The sequence below is a fragment of the Lampris incognitus genome, chromosome 9 (assembly GCF_029633865.1).
Source record: "Lampris incognitus isolate fLamInc1 chromosome 9, fLamInc1.hap2, whole genome shotgun sequence".
Taxonomy (NCBI): Eukaryota; Metazoa; Chordata; class Actinopteri; order Lampriformes; family Lampridae; genus Lampris; species Lampris incognitus.
The window spans coordinates 29,556,652-29,573,449 of NC_079219.1; the positions used below are offsets into that span (position 1 = coordinate 29,556,652).

The 16,798-nt window shown below is 45.1% G+C and overlaps 1 protein-coding gene across 1 annotated transcript in view; it reads left to right on the top strand.

Annotated features, from left to right (window-relative positions):
• The window catches only part of rbms3 (RNA binding motif, single stranded interacting protein), a 190,410-nt gene that overhangs the window by 81,550 nt on the left and 92,062 nt on the right, over positions 1-16,798 (top strand). Inside the window, 1 exon segment of the mRNA XM_056285968.1 lies at positions 12,548-12,639. Coding sequence (XP_056141943.1) covers positions 12,548-12,639 — 92 coding nt within the window.

Below are 16,798 nucleotides of genomic sequence, written 5' to 3' on the forward strand. Positions count from 1 at the left end.
CTAACCTTGTCAATGTCTTGACTCTATTTTCTATTCATTTCACAACATATGGTGGTGAATAAGTGTGACTTTTCATGGAAAACACAAAATTGTTTGGGTGATCCCAAACTTTTGAACGGTAGTGTATATATATATATATGTGTGTGTGTGTGTGTGTATATGTATATGTGTGTGTATATATATATATGTGTGTGTGTGTGTGTGTATATATATATATATATATCCTTCAGCAGTCCATCGAAACGATGATGACTGTGATGCAGTTTACGCTTGGCAAGCATGCCTGTGGGCCATCAGGCTCGCATTAGAGTGACAATATCATCCACATTTGTCATAGACAAATGTTGTTTGAGTTGGTCTGTTATGTCTTGCATGGTGGGCCTTATCATAGGCTTCTTGTCTCTTTTGTTCAACAGCTGTTCTCGATTGCCTTACTGTGGAGCACCATCTCTGTCTGTCCACGGCCACTGTCCCCCAGCTGAAGTCATCTATGCCGCAGATGTTCATGTGGTGCTTGAGCACACCTTTGAAGTGTAGCTTCTGCCCTCCCTGCTTCCTTTTTCCCTGACACTGCTTCTGGTAGAAAACCTTTTTTGGTAGGTGGTTGTCTGGCATTCTTCTCACCTGGCCAGCCCATCTGAGCTGGGAGGCTGTTTTTAGGGCTTCAACACTGACAGTACCAGCATATCTCAATACTTCCACGTCGGGCACCTTGTCTTCCCATCTGATTTGCAGCAGCTTTCGCAGGTGACGGAGCTGTATGCTGGTGAGTTTCTTGGTGTGCTTGTGATACAGGATCATCCATTCAGTGGAGTATAGTATAGTAGAGATGGGAGAACAGGTGTGTTGTAGACCTTGATCTTTGTTGTCAGCCTGATGTCATGGTGGGACCAAAGTCATTTGTGGAGGGCACCAAAGGCTTTTGTGGCCGCTTGGATTCTTCTGTCCACTTCTAAGTCAGAGGAGTTTGTATCTGTCACCGCACTGCCCAGATAGGTAAAGCACTCAGTGGTCTTCAGAGTTGCGCCATTAACCAAAATACTGGGCTGACCTTCTTTGGGGCTTTTCTGAGGGGGAGGCTGGTACAGAAGCTCTATTATGGAGATGTTGATCTTTCTATTTCTTGCATTTCTCCAGGATCATTGGCAGCCAGAGCTGAGTCATCTGCATAGAGAAGCTCTCAAACACAGAGTTATCTTGTTTTGGTAGACGCCTTGAGTCTCACAATATTGTAGAGGTTTCCATCTGTTTGGGTCCTTATGTACAAGCCACCTCTCAAGTTGTCGGACATTGTTTCTAGGACTGCAGCGAGATATAATGTGAATAGGGTCGGTGCAAGCATACATCCCTTCTTCATTCTATGCTTGATGTTGAAAGCATCGCTGATGTCTCCTCCAGTTGATACTTTCCCTGTCATATCACCGTGGAAAAGTCTCATGATGCTGATCAGTTTCTGGGGGCAGTCATAAGTATCTAGTGCTTTCCACAGTGTCTCTCTATCAACAGTGTCAAATGCTTTTGAAAAGTCCACAAAAACAATGTAATGTGGCTTATGTTGTTCGGTCGCTTTCTCTTGGAGTTGTCTCAGGGTGAGGATCATGTCTGTGATGGTGCTACCAGATCTTAAACCACATTGGCTTTCAGGCAACACTTCTGAAAGGATTCCAGTTCAGTATGATCTTAGCCAGGACCTTCCAGGACTCGACAGAAGTGAGATCCCACGGTGGTTTCCACAATTGCTTCATTCACTCTTCTTCTTGTAGATGGTCACAATCAAAGCATCTTTGAAGTCTTGAGGTAGGCATAGGTTCTGCCAGTAGGCATTATAGAGCTTTAGTAGCTCTGACTTAAGTATTGAGCTGCCATGCTTCAGGATGACTTGTCCTGGTGCCTTTCCCACTTCTGGTGTCTTTAAGGGCTTTCTCTACTTAAGCCATTGGGATTGGCTCACAGAGGACTTCTCTTATCAGCCTTCATGTAAGCCACTGGCATGCATTTGGTTCTGCTGATCCTTCTTGATTCAAAAGGGTGCAGAAGTGCTCTTTCCCTCTTTCTGTGATCTTTCAGGTCAGTACACAACTTTCTTCCATCTGCCGTTTTTGCTGGTGCTATCGTATTGCTTCTTGAGCCATAGATAGCTCTCAGCATGGAGAAGAGTCCATGCATATCATTTTGATCTGCTAAGGCCTGCAGCTCTTCTACTTTCTTGCTCCACCAGTTGTCCTTCATCACCCTAATCGCCTTCTGAAGTTTGGCTTTAATTGGTTTGAGGACCGATTGACTCCTCTCAAGAGTTCTCCTTCAGGTGGGAATTGTGAAGCATTTGTTTTTTCCTGTAGCAGTTCTTGGATTGCTTCATCTTGATCCTGGAACCAGTCAGGCAATTTTCTTTTTTGGATGACAAAGCACCTCTTTTGCTGAATTATAGCTGGTCTCTTTCATTTGTGTCCAGCATTCTTCAACATTACTTGTGCCTGTTGCAACCCTTTCTTCATCTTGAAGAGCAGATGTGATTGCTGCAGCTAGTCTCATTTGATGTTCTGTGCTTGCTAGCTTGTTGGTATCCACTTCCTTTGGTGATTCACAGGGTGTTTTTCATGACTACATCTTTAGTTTCATTCACAACTGTGTTCAGACCAGGTAGTGATCAGTTGAACATTCTGCTTCACGCATCACCTTTGTTGAGAGTACGTCTGTCAAGATTGTCCTGCGAGTCACAACATAGTCTAACAAATGGAAATGCTTTGATCTTGGATGCATCCAGGTGAAGTAGTTCTTTTTGGGCTGAGAGAAGAAGGTGTTTGTGATACACAGGTTGCGCTCAGCACAGAAATTCAACATAAGGTTGCCATTGGTATTATTATTGCCCTTGCCAAACTTTCTGATGACACCCTCATAGGTTAAGTGGTCCTTGCCTATCCTTGCATTGAAGTCTCCTAAAATGAGAAGCTTGTTTGCGCTTAGTACACTGTCTGCTACTTCAACCAATTTCTAGTAGAAAGATTAATTGTCTTCGTCTGGCTACACCATGGTTGAAGCATATACACTGATGAGTGATAAGAAATGTTCTCCCCCCACGGGGACTCTGAGACTCATAATCCTCTCAGAGATTCCTAATCATAGAGTGGGCAATCTGGATGCAATTCTGTTGGTAATGGCAAAGGCCACTCCAGCGTCTCTCCTTCCGTAGGCCATTACAAATCAGAAGAAGGTGTATTACTCTCTTGTATTTGTCCTTGGCGTTCAATCCTTGTTTCTTGGAGAGCAGCAATGTCAATGCGGTATCTCTTTAGCTCCTTAACAATCAATGCAGTTCTTCTCTCAGGTCTGGTGTGGTTGTCCAACATGGTCCGAACGTTCCATGTAGCAACAGTCAGTTTCACTTTCTTGCATTTTTGACCGCTGAAGTGAAGACCCACTGGCCACGGTGAACCAGCCAGGTAGTTTCTGAGCAAGCTTTTTTTTACCTGACCTTTTATAGGGGCTTCCCCTTACGGAGTGGGCAGTGCTTTCCCTGAAAAGGGCTGCCTGGACACTCACACAGCTGTCTCGACCCTGTTGTTGCCCAGGATTCAACAAAGTTGCAACCATCACATGTGAGTTGCCTATATGCAGAGGTCCCGCTAGTAGCTTCCAGCTCCTTAAGCCTGCTACCGTCATGTTCATTCTGTCACCATAGGACTTTGTAAACAAGCTCTCCTTGCAGGTGCTTTTCCCATCGAGCTCTCCTCACATTACGCCTTGCACAGTAGTTAACACAGTCGTGCCGAGCCCCGGCTGAACAGTCTCTCTCGACCTCAGAACCCATTCCTAAGCGGTACACCATAGTGCAACGGGCTCAGTTGATAAAGAGGTTGCCCCGCCGTAACAGCTTACTTGTCAAGTCATGCCATCCATTGATCAACAGTTCCTCTGCAGGCCATCTGATGTTTGTGCCATTGGTCTGATAGGGCTCATGATGCTATTGGGCTCTTCTGCCGCAAACACCATCGAGTGACCTGCTGCCATTGCCTTCTTGGATTTGAATTCGGAGTTACCTTCTATGTATGTATGTATATGTATGTTCTTTTCCATGTATTCTTCTTCTTCTTTCGGCTTGTTCCCTGTTTCCCAGGGGTCGCCACAGCGGAATCGACAGTTTCCATCGGTACCCTGTGAGGGCACAACACCGATGGCGGTCTTGTCAATCCGCATAATGATCTGGCAAAATTTTACGTCAGATGCCCTTCCTGACACAACCACTAACCCTATGGACGATTCTTTTCCATGTATGAATGTAGCTTTATTGACAGGTGATGATTGCTTATGGCATGAAACAGACTTGTACTGCTTCATAAAGAATTTACTTGGATCACTGGATTATTTTGCTCCTTATTTGTTGAGCACTTTTCCTACCATTGAGTGTTTCTTTTAATGAAGTTTTATAGTTTATATATATATAAACACACACACACACACACACACACACACACACACACACACACACACACACACACACACACACATTATCAGTCCCTTTCAATTCAACCATGAATAAAAATGAGGAAAAAACACTTTTCAGTTACCCCCGATACAAAATATCTGAACACAGAGCTTTATTCTGGGCCTGCTGAACTCAGACACATGTTCCCAATGCTCACTCAATCCCCTGTCTGTGCCAAATGGCACTGACCACCGATTCAACATTTTTGGCAACAAATCATAAAATATCCCCACTTAACCATAACATTTCACTTTCTCCTTTCTGCCTCCTTGGACAGATATCTTACATACTGATTTCTTACTACCCAATGCATCCATCAGATTTATATTAGTCGCTTTAACTATGGCCAAGAAAACCATTCTCTTGAACTGGAAATCCAGAAAAAAAGCAATAAGCTGTACATAATAGTTACAAGTCTCATAGAACAGATGTCGATGAAAGAAATAATCACCAATACTCTGAACAACACAACACAGTTTTGAACAAATTTCATCAAAGTCTCCAATCGTCAGTCTTCTCAACACTCAATCCAGACTATCTGAAAACGAACGCCTCTATCCACATGGAAACATTTGTTCAAAACACACTTCACACATGCACACACACACACAAGTGCTCATAAATCTAGATATACACACAGCCAAAACCCACGCTCGTGGTGACCTACCATCTCCAGGTGGGAAGGCAAAAGGGGAAGGAGGGGAAAAAAAGCAGGAAGCACTAACGTAATAGAAAAGAGAAGGGATTTTTTTTTTTGGATATTCCCCCCCCTTTTTCTCCCCATTTATTAACTGGCCAATTACCCCACTCTTCTGTGCTGTCCCGGTTGCTGCTCCACCCCCTCTTCCGATGCTAGGAGGGTTGCAGACTAACACATGCCTCCTCCGATACATGTGGAGTCACCAGCCACTTCTTTTCACCTGACATTGAGGAGTTTCACCAGGGGGACGTAGCGCGTGGGAGGATCACGCTATTGTATTTTGGCCTCCACCATTTTCTGTTTTTTTTGGGGGGGGGGTGTCAATCTTTTATTTCCCAATTTTTCTCAAGGAGGGGTTGAGTGACAGGGGAACAGCCACCTCTCCAGTGTGTATTTTTGGGGGGACTTGGAAAGCTGTCCCCGAAGGTGGAGGGCTGTATGGCTGGGTCAGTTAGACATTTTTTTTTCTGTTTTGGGAGGATTTTCCATGCAATTAAATTAACAGGCCATGGTCGGCCAAATATGGATTAGAGGAAATGTGGGCCAACGTGATGAGGTATTGCGATAGAACAGCCTTGTAATGCAAAAAAAAAAATTGTGAGCAAATCTAAAGCTCCTTGTCAAGCTACTGAAGCGTACTGGATATTCATGAAGCATTGCATTCTGAAATCAAACAGCTTAGCAGATTTAGCATGCTCCTAATTAGATGAATATGGAGAAACGTAAAGGAAAATCAGATCTGATGTGCATATGCGTGTGTGTGTCTCTGTTTGTATGGTTTCAGAATTGCTGGTATGTGTACGTTAAGTGTGAATGCTGCAGTTAGGGGGGTGCCAGTGTGTGCTTTTGCGTGATTTCTCTTTGGCTAAGTGATGGGCTTCTCATTAGCCAGAGCATAAATATTTGTGTGTGCAGGACTGATCTCACTGCGAGAGCAGCCTCGCAGCCTTTGAACAATGAAAAATCCTGCGCTTATGAGCAGAACATAGTGTGCATCCAAATCTCGGGAAAAAGACAGAGAAAAGAACAGATGTTGGACACGGAGAGCGATGGCAAGAGACCGAGATGAAGAGAAAGAGAAAGAGGGCGGGAGAGAGAGGGAGAGGTGTAATAATTCCAAACATATTTACATTCAGGATTGTAATTAGGATGGCTCTTGAAATGTGGATTGTTAAATTGTGTTAACACCCTTTCCACTCAAAACTACAGCTGGAATTTCAAAGCTGCGGTGCTTTCCAGACCTCTCTCTGGCTCTATATGTGTCTCTCTCTCTCTTTTCCCCGCTCGCATCTAAAAACACATTCACAATCTCTCTCACAACTTCTCCTTCTGCACTCTTTTGTGTCTCTTGCCTCTCTCTCTCTCTCTCTCTCTCTCTCTCTCTCTCTCTCTCTCTCTCTCTCTCTCTCTCTCTCTCTCTCTCTCTCTCTCTCTCTCTCTCTCTTTTTCTTACTTCCTCTCTATATTTGACATTTTACTCCAGCCCCACCCATCCTTCCCAGTTACACAGGGCGCAGTTCCGAAAGTGGGGAATGATGTGTGCATTCTTCAACTTGGACCTTTTGTCCTTCAACACTTCCTGTTGGCTCGAGTCTAGAACACCAGAGGGTCAACAAATTCATGGAAAAATCCGAACATGCACATTCGCATGCGCACACGCACACGCACACACACACACACACACACACACACACACACACACACACACACACACACACACACACACACACACACACACACACACACACACACACACACACACACACACAGTTAATGTTATGCAGATCCTGTCACAGTCAAACTGATTGGGCCTTAGCTCTACTTTGTTTTTATCCCTAGAAAAAACTTTGAATGAAGACTTTATTCATCAAATTATAGTAAATGTGGAATTTCTGCTGATCTATTGGATGTAACGCCAAAAGGCTATATAACACAGTATAACATGCATAGTGAGTATATTCAATATATTCTAGGTGTGTGGGGGGGTGCAAGATCAGAAAGGGTTAGTGATATGAACCCAGTCCTGTAGATGCTTTGCATTGAAACATATAAAAAAGCCTCAACCTCTGCATGTGGTATAGTTGACTTGACTACAAATCTATTGAGCTCATTTGAGCTCATCTGGGGAGCAGACAATAGGCAGGGATTTTAAACATTTCATGCATTTGCACACTTCAGAAGAATCGATGGATAAATATTTTGTCAGTGACACCGTGCTTTATTCATGTCAGAGCACTTTATTTTTTTTTGCATGCATCAGCATTGTAGCATATATGTGTGTGTGTGTGTGTGTGTGTGTGTGTGTGTGTGTGTGTGTGTGTGTGTGTGTGTGTGTGTGTAACTTTATCGTGTGTGTGTGATGCACAGGGCGTGTGTGATGCGTCAGTGCAGTAATACTGGGGTAGTAGTACTTGTAGTTAGTGCATGCTGCATGCTGCTTCTGCTTGCTACTCTCTGCTCTCAGCTACTGCCGCCGGCTAGCCCTCTTTGTGGGGGTGAAAAGAGGAGCCGAGTGCGTAAGTCTCCCCTGCCGGTACATAGCCTCTCTACCGCCAAGACTCCTGCAGTGCCTCCTCGTGGCCACACACGGTAACTGGGTACCTTGCGGTCCCTGGCTAAACTGTAGGGGATCTCGGAGCTACAGTGGTCCCCAGAGGTCTAATGCGCAGGCCCATGTGAAGTGGATACGCCCTGGCATTGACCAACCACTGTCCCACTGCCTTGTGGGTAAGTGTAGGACGACAAAGGCTAGGGGAGCACACCCTGAGAGAAAAGCAATGTGCATGGCGGCGCACGATAGGCGGTCCTCTGACAGACTGGAGCTCCGGCAGCCTCCTGCAGCTGTGGAAGAGTGCTGGTCGTCTTGGGCCCTCCTTGCCACCAGATCCCACCCTCTCACAGTGAAGAAGTGCTGCTGGGACATGCGCACCCCCAGCGGCACTGTAAATAATCTCTTTGCGCAGGTATCCACCTCTGCCTCGGTGAGACCAGCAACCGGAATATGGATCAAAGTCTGGCGGCGATGGGGTGTCTGGTGACGGGAGCAGGTATGAATGCACTGGAAGCTCCTAATCAGACCCCTGCACGCCAGCGGCACAGGGCTATTCATGGTCGCCAGCAGCTGGGCTTGAGTGGCAGCTGCTCTCGGCAGACCCCTGTGTGTCTGAGCAGCCCTATTTAGGAGCCACACTGCTCACCCCAACTGGGGAGGGGCCTAGAAAAGGTGGCCTAAACATTGCCCACTCAAAACATCCTGGATAGGCTACCGCACCTATCGGGACATTCCACTCTGCGGTCGAAATAAAAAAAAGAAAATAATTCCCTTTAAACTGGCAACATGGAACATAAGAACTCTGCTGGACGTTAATGCCGAAAGACCTCAGCGAAGGACTGCACTAATTGCAACGGAACTCAATCGCTACAATATTGACATTGCTGCACTCAGTGAAACCAGGTTCCTGGATGAAGGCTCCCTGAAGGAGGACACCTACACCTTCTTCTGGAAGGGATACCCTGCAGGAGGACAACATCAGCATGGTGTGGGATTTGCAATAAAAAACAGCCTCCTACCAAGACTCACTGAAACACCGATTGGCATAAGTGAAAGACTCATGTCGCTCAGGATCCCTCTGGCCAAGAAACGTTATGCCACCCTCCTAGGTGCCTATGCACCAACACTGCCATCAGAGGATGACGTAAAGGACCGCTTCTACCAGTCACTAGATGAGGCTCTCCGTCATATACCCAAGGAGGACAAGATCTTTTTGCTGGGCGATTTCAATGCCAGAGTGGGGAAAGACAACAAGGTGTGGAGTGGTGTCATTGGTGGGCATGGCATTGGGAAAGTCAATGCAAATGGACTGCGCCTCCTAAGCCTCTGTGCTGAGCATGGCTTGACCATCACAAACACCCTCTTCCAATTAAAAAACAAGCACAAAACATCCTGGATGCACCCACGCTCCAAACATTGGCACCTATTGGACTACATCATTGTGAGACGTGCTGATACAAAAGACGTCTTACTCACTCGTGCAATGAGAGGTGCTGAGTGCTGGACAGATCACTGGCTCATCATGACCAGGCTCCAGGTGGAGGTACGCCCTGCTGTTCGTCTCCAAAGGTCAGGAAAGAAGAGGCTTGACTGTACCCGGCTAGAAAAGGCTGAGGTCCAGAACAATCTCCGCCTCTCTCTGGCTGAAAACCTGGAAGACATTGAGCTTCTCTTGAGCACGGATGATTCCATTGACAGGAAATGGTCTTCCGTGAGCTCCAGACTCTACAAGGCAGCATCCCAATCCATCGGTTACAAGAGCAGAAAACACCAGGACTGGTTCAATGACAACACAGGCACAATAACTTCCATACTCAAAGGCATGCATAAAGCACACAGTGCTGTCCTCAACAATCCCACATCAGCTACACTCCGGCAACAATGGCAAGCATCCAGGAGAGAGGTGCAGTCAAAATTGCGTGCCCTGCAGAATGAGTGGTGGATATCGAAGGCAAATGAAATACAATCCCATGCCGATAGAAATGATATGCACAACTTTTATGATGCAGTGAAAACCATCTACGGCCCAAGAAACTGCTCTGTCTCCCCCCTGAAGTCTGATGATGGTACCACCCTCATAAAAGACCAGAAATTCATCACAAAAAGATGGGCAGAACATTTTGAGACTCTTTTGAACCAGCCCTCCCCAACAGATCCCTCGATCTTGGATGAACTACCTGTCCGCCCCACCATCCAAGACCTTGACCTTCCACCAACCTTTGAAGAGGTTCATTGTGCAGTTAGGTCGCTGAAAAATAACAAGACCCCTGGCCCTGACAGTATCCCTGCAGAGATTTTTAAACAGGGAGGCTACCTCTGCACCCGTGCACTTTTCCTGTTCATCTACACGTATGGAAGAACGAAACTGTCCCTCAGCAGTGGAGGGATGCTAACATCATCTCCATATATAAAGGCAAAGGAGACAAGTCCCTCTGTGGCAACAGCCGTGGCATTTCACTACTGGCTGTTGCTGGAAAAGTCCTGGCCAAACTCATGTTACACAGGCTGGTAAAACACATCTCAGAGGAGCTGTTGCCTGAGTCACAGTGTGGGTTTAGGAGGAATAGGAGTACTGTGGACATGGTGTTCACAGCACGGCAACTCCAAGAGAAGTGCAGGGAGCAACATCAGAACCTCTTCATAGCCTTCATCGACCTGTCAAAGGCTTTCGACACAGTCAACAGGGACATCCTATGGAACATCCTCCTGAAGTTTGGCTGTCCACGAAAGTTTGTCAACATCCTTCAAAGATTTCACGTGGGGATGATGGCACGTGTGACCATTGGAGGCCAGGAATCTGAGCCCTTCAGGGTGTGCACCGGGGTACGTCAGGGGTGCATCCTTGTTCCAGTTCTTTTTAACATCTTCCTCCTGTGTGTGACATTGCTGCTCCACAAGGAAATCAGGAAGGACAGTGGGGTTACTGTGGACTTCAGACTAGATGGAAACCTATTTAACATCCGTAGGCTCCAAGCGGTCACAAAAATGACATCGGAGCACATCATTGAGTTACAGTACGCAGATGGCTGTGCAGTTGTGGCCCACACACCCGAGGCACTACAAGCTACCCTTGCAGCTGCTACAAGGGCGTATGGTAGGCTGGGGCTCTCTATAAATGTGACAAAGACTGAAGTAATATGCCAGTGGGCATCTACTCCTCCATCTCATTCACCAACCTTCAACATCTCCGACAAACCACTTGCAACAGTGGAATCCTTCAAATACCTGGGCAGCTTTCTCTCTGACGACTGCAGCATCGACAGGGAGATGCAAAACCGGATTAAACAAGCGTCATCCTCTTTTGGCAGACTTAGGAGAAGGGTCTTTCAAAACAAAGACCTCAACCTCCACACCAAAATATCTGTCTACTTGGCAGTTGTCATCACGACTCTCCTCTACAGCTGTGAGGCGAGGACCCTGTACAGCCACCACCTCAGGATGCTTGAGGCCTTCCACATCAGATGCCTACAATGCATCCTGAGGATAACCTGGCGTGACCGAGTGCCCCATACTGAAATACTCCGCAAGACCAACTGCATCAGCATGGAGGCTACCGTCACCCAGTACCAACTTCGATGGCTCGGTCACGTCATCAGGATGCCAAAGGAGTGCTTACTGCGTAAAGTGCTGTATGGCCAGCTACATCTTGGCCGCCGCTTGGCAGGGGGCCAGAAAAAACGGTACAAAGACCAGCTGAAGACCATCATAAAGAAGTGCGGCCTGAACCCGAGCCAGCTGGAAGACACTGCCGCCCAACGCTCCATCTGGCGGCAGCTCTGTCAACAAGGGGTGCAAAACCTCGAGAAGGACCGCGGTGATCGACGGACCAGAAGACGTCTGAAGAGACATGAAGCCAGTACCACACCTACACCCCCAGTCAGTGATTTCACCTGTTCTGTCTGTGGCAGACATTGTGGATCGCGGATTGGGCTTTACAGCCATAAGAAGACTCACAAGTGACAGAGGCAGGATTGTCATCATCGGACACGACGGACAACCTAAAGCAAGCAAAAAGTGTAACTTTATTAAAAGAAACACTCAATGGTAGGGAAAGTGCTCAATATATATATATATATATATATATATAAACTTCTTTAAAAGAAACACTCAATGGTAGGGAAAGTGCTCAACAAAAGAGGAGCAAAATAATCTATTGATTCAAGTAATTCTTTAATGGACAGTACAAGCCTGTTTCATGCCATGAGCAATCACAGCTGATTTTATATATATATATAGATAGATAGATAGATAGATAGATAGATAGATAGATAGATAGATAGATAGATAGATAGATAGATAGATAGATAGATAGATAGATAGATAGATAGATAGATAGATAGATAGATAGATAGATAGATAGATAGATAGATAGATAGATAGATAGATAGATAGATAGATGTATATATAGCGTTTTTTTCCCCGAAACCGTATTAAAACTTTTTTTCTTGTATCTATGTTGATATACATATTTGCAAAGATTCATTGAAGCTGATTAATATGTGAACAACTTGTTGGATGAACCCTCAGCACCAGTGGGGGGTGGGTTGTCTTTCACCTGTACATTGATAGATGAGGGCTTTATTCGTATTACATCACCTGTCATCATGACTAAACTGCCCTTGAGCAAGGTGCAAAGTGTCCAAGAGCTTTAAAGGTGCTGGATGACAGCCAACTCTGTGCTATGACATTTCTGTGGATATGTGTGTGAGTAGGACATAAGAAAATGACAGCTTTTAACCCTCAACTTTCTCTTTTTTTTTTCCTTCTTTCTATCATCTCCTTCACTGTGTCGTCTCGCTGTGTGTCTGCCCAGGCTATGGCTTCGTGGACTTTGACAGCCCTGCGGCGGCCCAGAAGGCCGTGGCCTCACTCAAAGCAAGTGGAGTCCAGGCACAGATGGCCAAGGTAAGCTGGACTCTGACCTTTGCTGCTCAGCGTGTACTTGTTGTTGAAATCTTTGTCTTCGTCGTAGTGCTAGGACCCAGGTAATTTCAGACTCCGTCTGTGACATGTATGTGCTCAGAAACTGGCCTGGGAAAATAGCAAGTGGTCGTGATGATGATGAAGCGAACTTGGTGGTGATGATGGTGATGATGCTGGTGGCAATAATGATGTTAATAATGATGCTCTATTATTTCTAGTTAAAATAATGATGATGGTGATGATAATGTGGCGTTTTAGGGTTAGCGAAGGATGAAGATGTGTAAATGTTACAGCAGTGATGATGGTTATGATGTTTGTACAGGTGTGAGGCTGGTAGATGCATCTTGGATACCACCACATCAGTTCAGTCACAACACTAGTGACTGAGGCCATGATACAGAATGAATGATAGAACAGCAGGGGTCTGGTCAGGGCTGATCAGGACTGGGCAGATGACCTAGATGACCTAGATTCATTTTCTCCTTTATCCCTTATTCAATGTTCTTTCCCTTTTTCTTCTGTTTCCTGATTTGTCTTTCTTTCTTTCTTTCTTTCTTTCTTTCTTTCTTTCTTTCTTTCTTTCTTTCTTTCTTTCTTTCTTTCTTTCTTTCTTTCTTTCTTTCTTTCTTTCTTTCTTTCTTTCTTTCTTTCTTTCTTTCTTTCTTTCTTTCTTTCAATGGCCCTTTCCTTCTCTTACTGTTACTCCATTTTTTACTTTCTCTGTGTTTTCTCCTCTACCATGTACCAATAATCTTCACCTCACATTAATAGTGAGTGTGTGTGTGTATGTGTGTGTGTAGTGTCTGTGTTTGTGCGTGCATGTGTGTGTGTGTATATATATATGTGTGTGTGTGTGTGTGTGTGTGTGTGTGTGTGTGTGTGTGTGTGTGTACTGGAGAGAGAAGGAGAGAGAGAGAGAGAGTGTGTCCAATTCCATTTACATACATATATTTACATTCATTACATTCCTATAGCAGCTCTGGGTTTCTCAGTAGCCAAATGCCTCTGCCCTATCCAACTCATTACTCACAGGATAAAGGTCACTCAGCTGTGTGTTTGTATATGTGAATATGACTGAGGGTGTGTGTGTGTGTGTGTGTGTGTGTGTGTGTGTGTGTGTGTGTGTGTGTGTGTGTTTGTGTGTGTGTGTGCACGCGTCTTATTGACATATATGGATTATGTGTGCATATGCATATGTCTCTGTGAGTGAGAATAATTGCATATTTTAACATAAAAGTATAATTGTATTTATGTACATAACCATATGTGAAGGGCACTATGCAAGCCAGTTTACTGTTGCATCATTGTATTTGTCCGTTTCAGAGAGAATAAATTTGTTAATATGGGCTTGCACAGATATATTTTTGAAGAGCTGTGCAAATATGTGTATTTTTTTTGTGTGAGAGGGTACGTGTGCACTCAGCAACATGCTCACATTCATGCTGACGATTCTTTATAACAAAACTCACAGGCCTCACCAACACAATCATAATATAATGTCCTTCTGTGTGCACGAGATGGACATTGAATGCTGCATGCCTTTTTTTTTCTTTTTTTTTTGTAAATGAGAGAGAAAAGTACAATTAAAATGGGCCGGTCATGAGGCACCGGGAGCATCCCATTGAATTAAACAGCAGCGAGCCTCTGGGCCACCTCTGCCTGGCTCTTCATATTAAACCTCTTTTCATTAGAGCTCTATCTCTTATTTTGTTCCAAACAGCTTGGGGGGGGGCAAGTGTTGATGTGTTTAGCTGCTATTAAAGAGAGGGGAACTCTTGACTCCTCAGAGATTGAGTTTCCCAGGAGGGACAGAGAGGAAGGGGTAAGGAGTCAGTTCTGGATGAAATTAAATAAGACTTGTGCAGATTTCTGAGAACTAGTTATGCATGTTGCAAGTTGCTGTTGTCACAGTTAACTTTCCTCAGAAAAAGCGCAATACCAGGGGGGCGTCTGGGGGGCATTGTGGTCTATTCCGTTGCCTACCAACATGGGGATCACCGGTTTGAACCCCTGTGTTACTTCAGGCTTTGTCGGGCGTCCCTACAGACACAATTGGCTGTGTCTGCGGGTCGGAAGCCGGATGTGGGTATGTGTCCTGGTCGCTGCACTAGCGCCTCCTCTGGTCGGTCAGGGAGCCTGTTTGGAAGGGGAGGGGGAACTGGCGGGAATAGCGTGATCTTCCCACGCGCTACGTCCCCCTGGTGAAACTCCTCACTGCCAGGTGAAAAGAAGCGGCTGGCAACTCCACGTGTATCGAAGGAGGCATGTGGTAGTCTGCAGCCCTCCCCGGATCGGCGGAGGGGGTGGATCAGTGACCGGGACGGCTCAGAAGAGTGAGGTAATTGGCCAAATGGGGGAAAATCCAAGGGGGGGAGGGGGAAAGAATGCAATACCAAAATCACTTATGATGGCTTTTCAGCTGAATCTCCTTGGATATTTGCCAGATGGGGTTTTTAATTAGAGCTTGTCTTTTTGTGGTTTTACCACGCTGGGTACCCGTTGGGCCTCCTGAGGACACATGTTAGATGGTCGAGGTGGAAAGTCACGTGGTTTATGTTCCCACGTGCCGGTCAGAAGACAGCGACGCTGAAAAGTCAGCTCAGACAACAACCTGTGCCCCACACTGTGTTCAGCGAGACTGCAGACACTGTTTTTCCCTGCAAACGAGAGAAGAGGTGGGATGGCGAGAGAGGGGGAAGGAGGACAGGCGTGATTAGCACGTGTGAGGAAGACGAGATGTCGCGAGTTTTGACAGATGTGAGATGGTGTTTTGAAGGGAAGCAAGCGAGAATGGACAAAACATCACACACCGATTTGAAAGTGAATAACGCTATTGAGTCAATCACGTTGTTCGACTGGTGCATCAGATATCATCAGCATGTGTCGGTGATCTTACAGCATCCAGTCCACACGCATCATGCCAACACTCACACAAGCTACCAAAGCTGCATGACAACCTACACCAGATTTGATGACATTAAGTAGATTGCAGGAGGCAATTTATAAAAAAGAAAAAAAAACAAATAGGGAAATAAATGTTCGTTTAAAATTGTGAAGTACTTTCAGAGATGTACCTTCAGTTTCATTTAATAATAGGGTTCAATAAATGAAAACAAGCTATAGCGAATAAAAAAGTACTGCATTTATTAGGAAATACTGAGTCAAACGAGTCCGCGTACATGTGTATATGGTGTGTATTTTTTGTATTCGTCTGTCTTTCCTGACCCATGAAACCATAAATTAAGGACTTCAGTGGATAAAGATAAAGTTCAGTCAGAGTTGAAGAAAAAGATACAACTGCACACACGAAGGAAGACGAACGGAAAGATTTATTGATATTGGGGCCGATATGTGATTTGAAAACACTTTAGTTTTGTCCGAGTCTAAAAGGCTGAAAAAGGATTGTACTCTTTCCACATGAGGGGCAATCATCACTAGTTCTGTGTGTGTGTGTGTGTGTGTGTGTGTGTGTGTGTGTGTGTGTGTGTGTGTGTGTGTGTGTGTGTGTGTGTGTGTGTGTGTGTGTGTGTGCTATGAACTCACTTTCAGTGCAACACTGCCAGAATGACTTTATCGCTGTCTGCAATCAATGATAGGACCATGTAATATTGTACACACACACACACACACATACACATGCACACACGAGATATACACACACACACACACACACACACACACAAATACTTACATATAAGCAATCATTTTTTCTTTTGTTCATGCTAAAACAGAGAACAATAGTCTGATTTCCCTTCTCCCACATCCTGTTGTACTGTTATGATCTGATTGAATACACCTGTTGCAACTCTATAGAGGACCGCCAGCTGCTTTCTTCCTGTTATACATAAAATTTGTCTTGCTATTACCGTATTCTTTCTCCTGTGACTTTGGGGCAATTTATCCAATGCCTGAACTCGAAAGGAGTCGAGGCTGAAAATTAAAAGGTAAGAGGGAAGCTGTAAACATGAACAATTCAGAGAATGTGCTGGCTGTCACAACCTGTGAAATTGCCAATTGACCAATGTGCTTTGGGTCATGGTGGCTCTATTTCTCAGATTTTGAATTGAAAAAACGAAATAATGCAACTACTATTTTTGAATACTGCACATACTTGAACACAGTATGATAGTCCATCCATCCA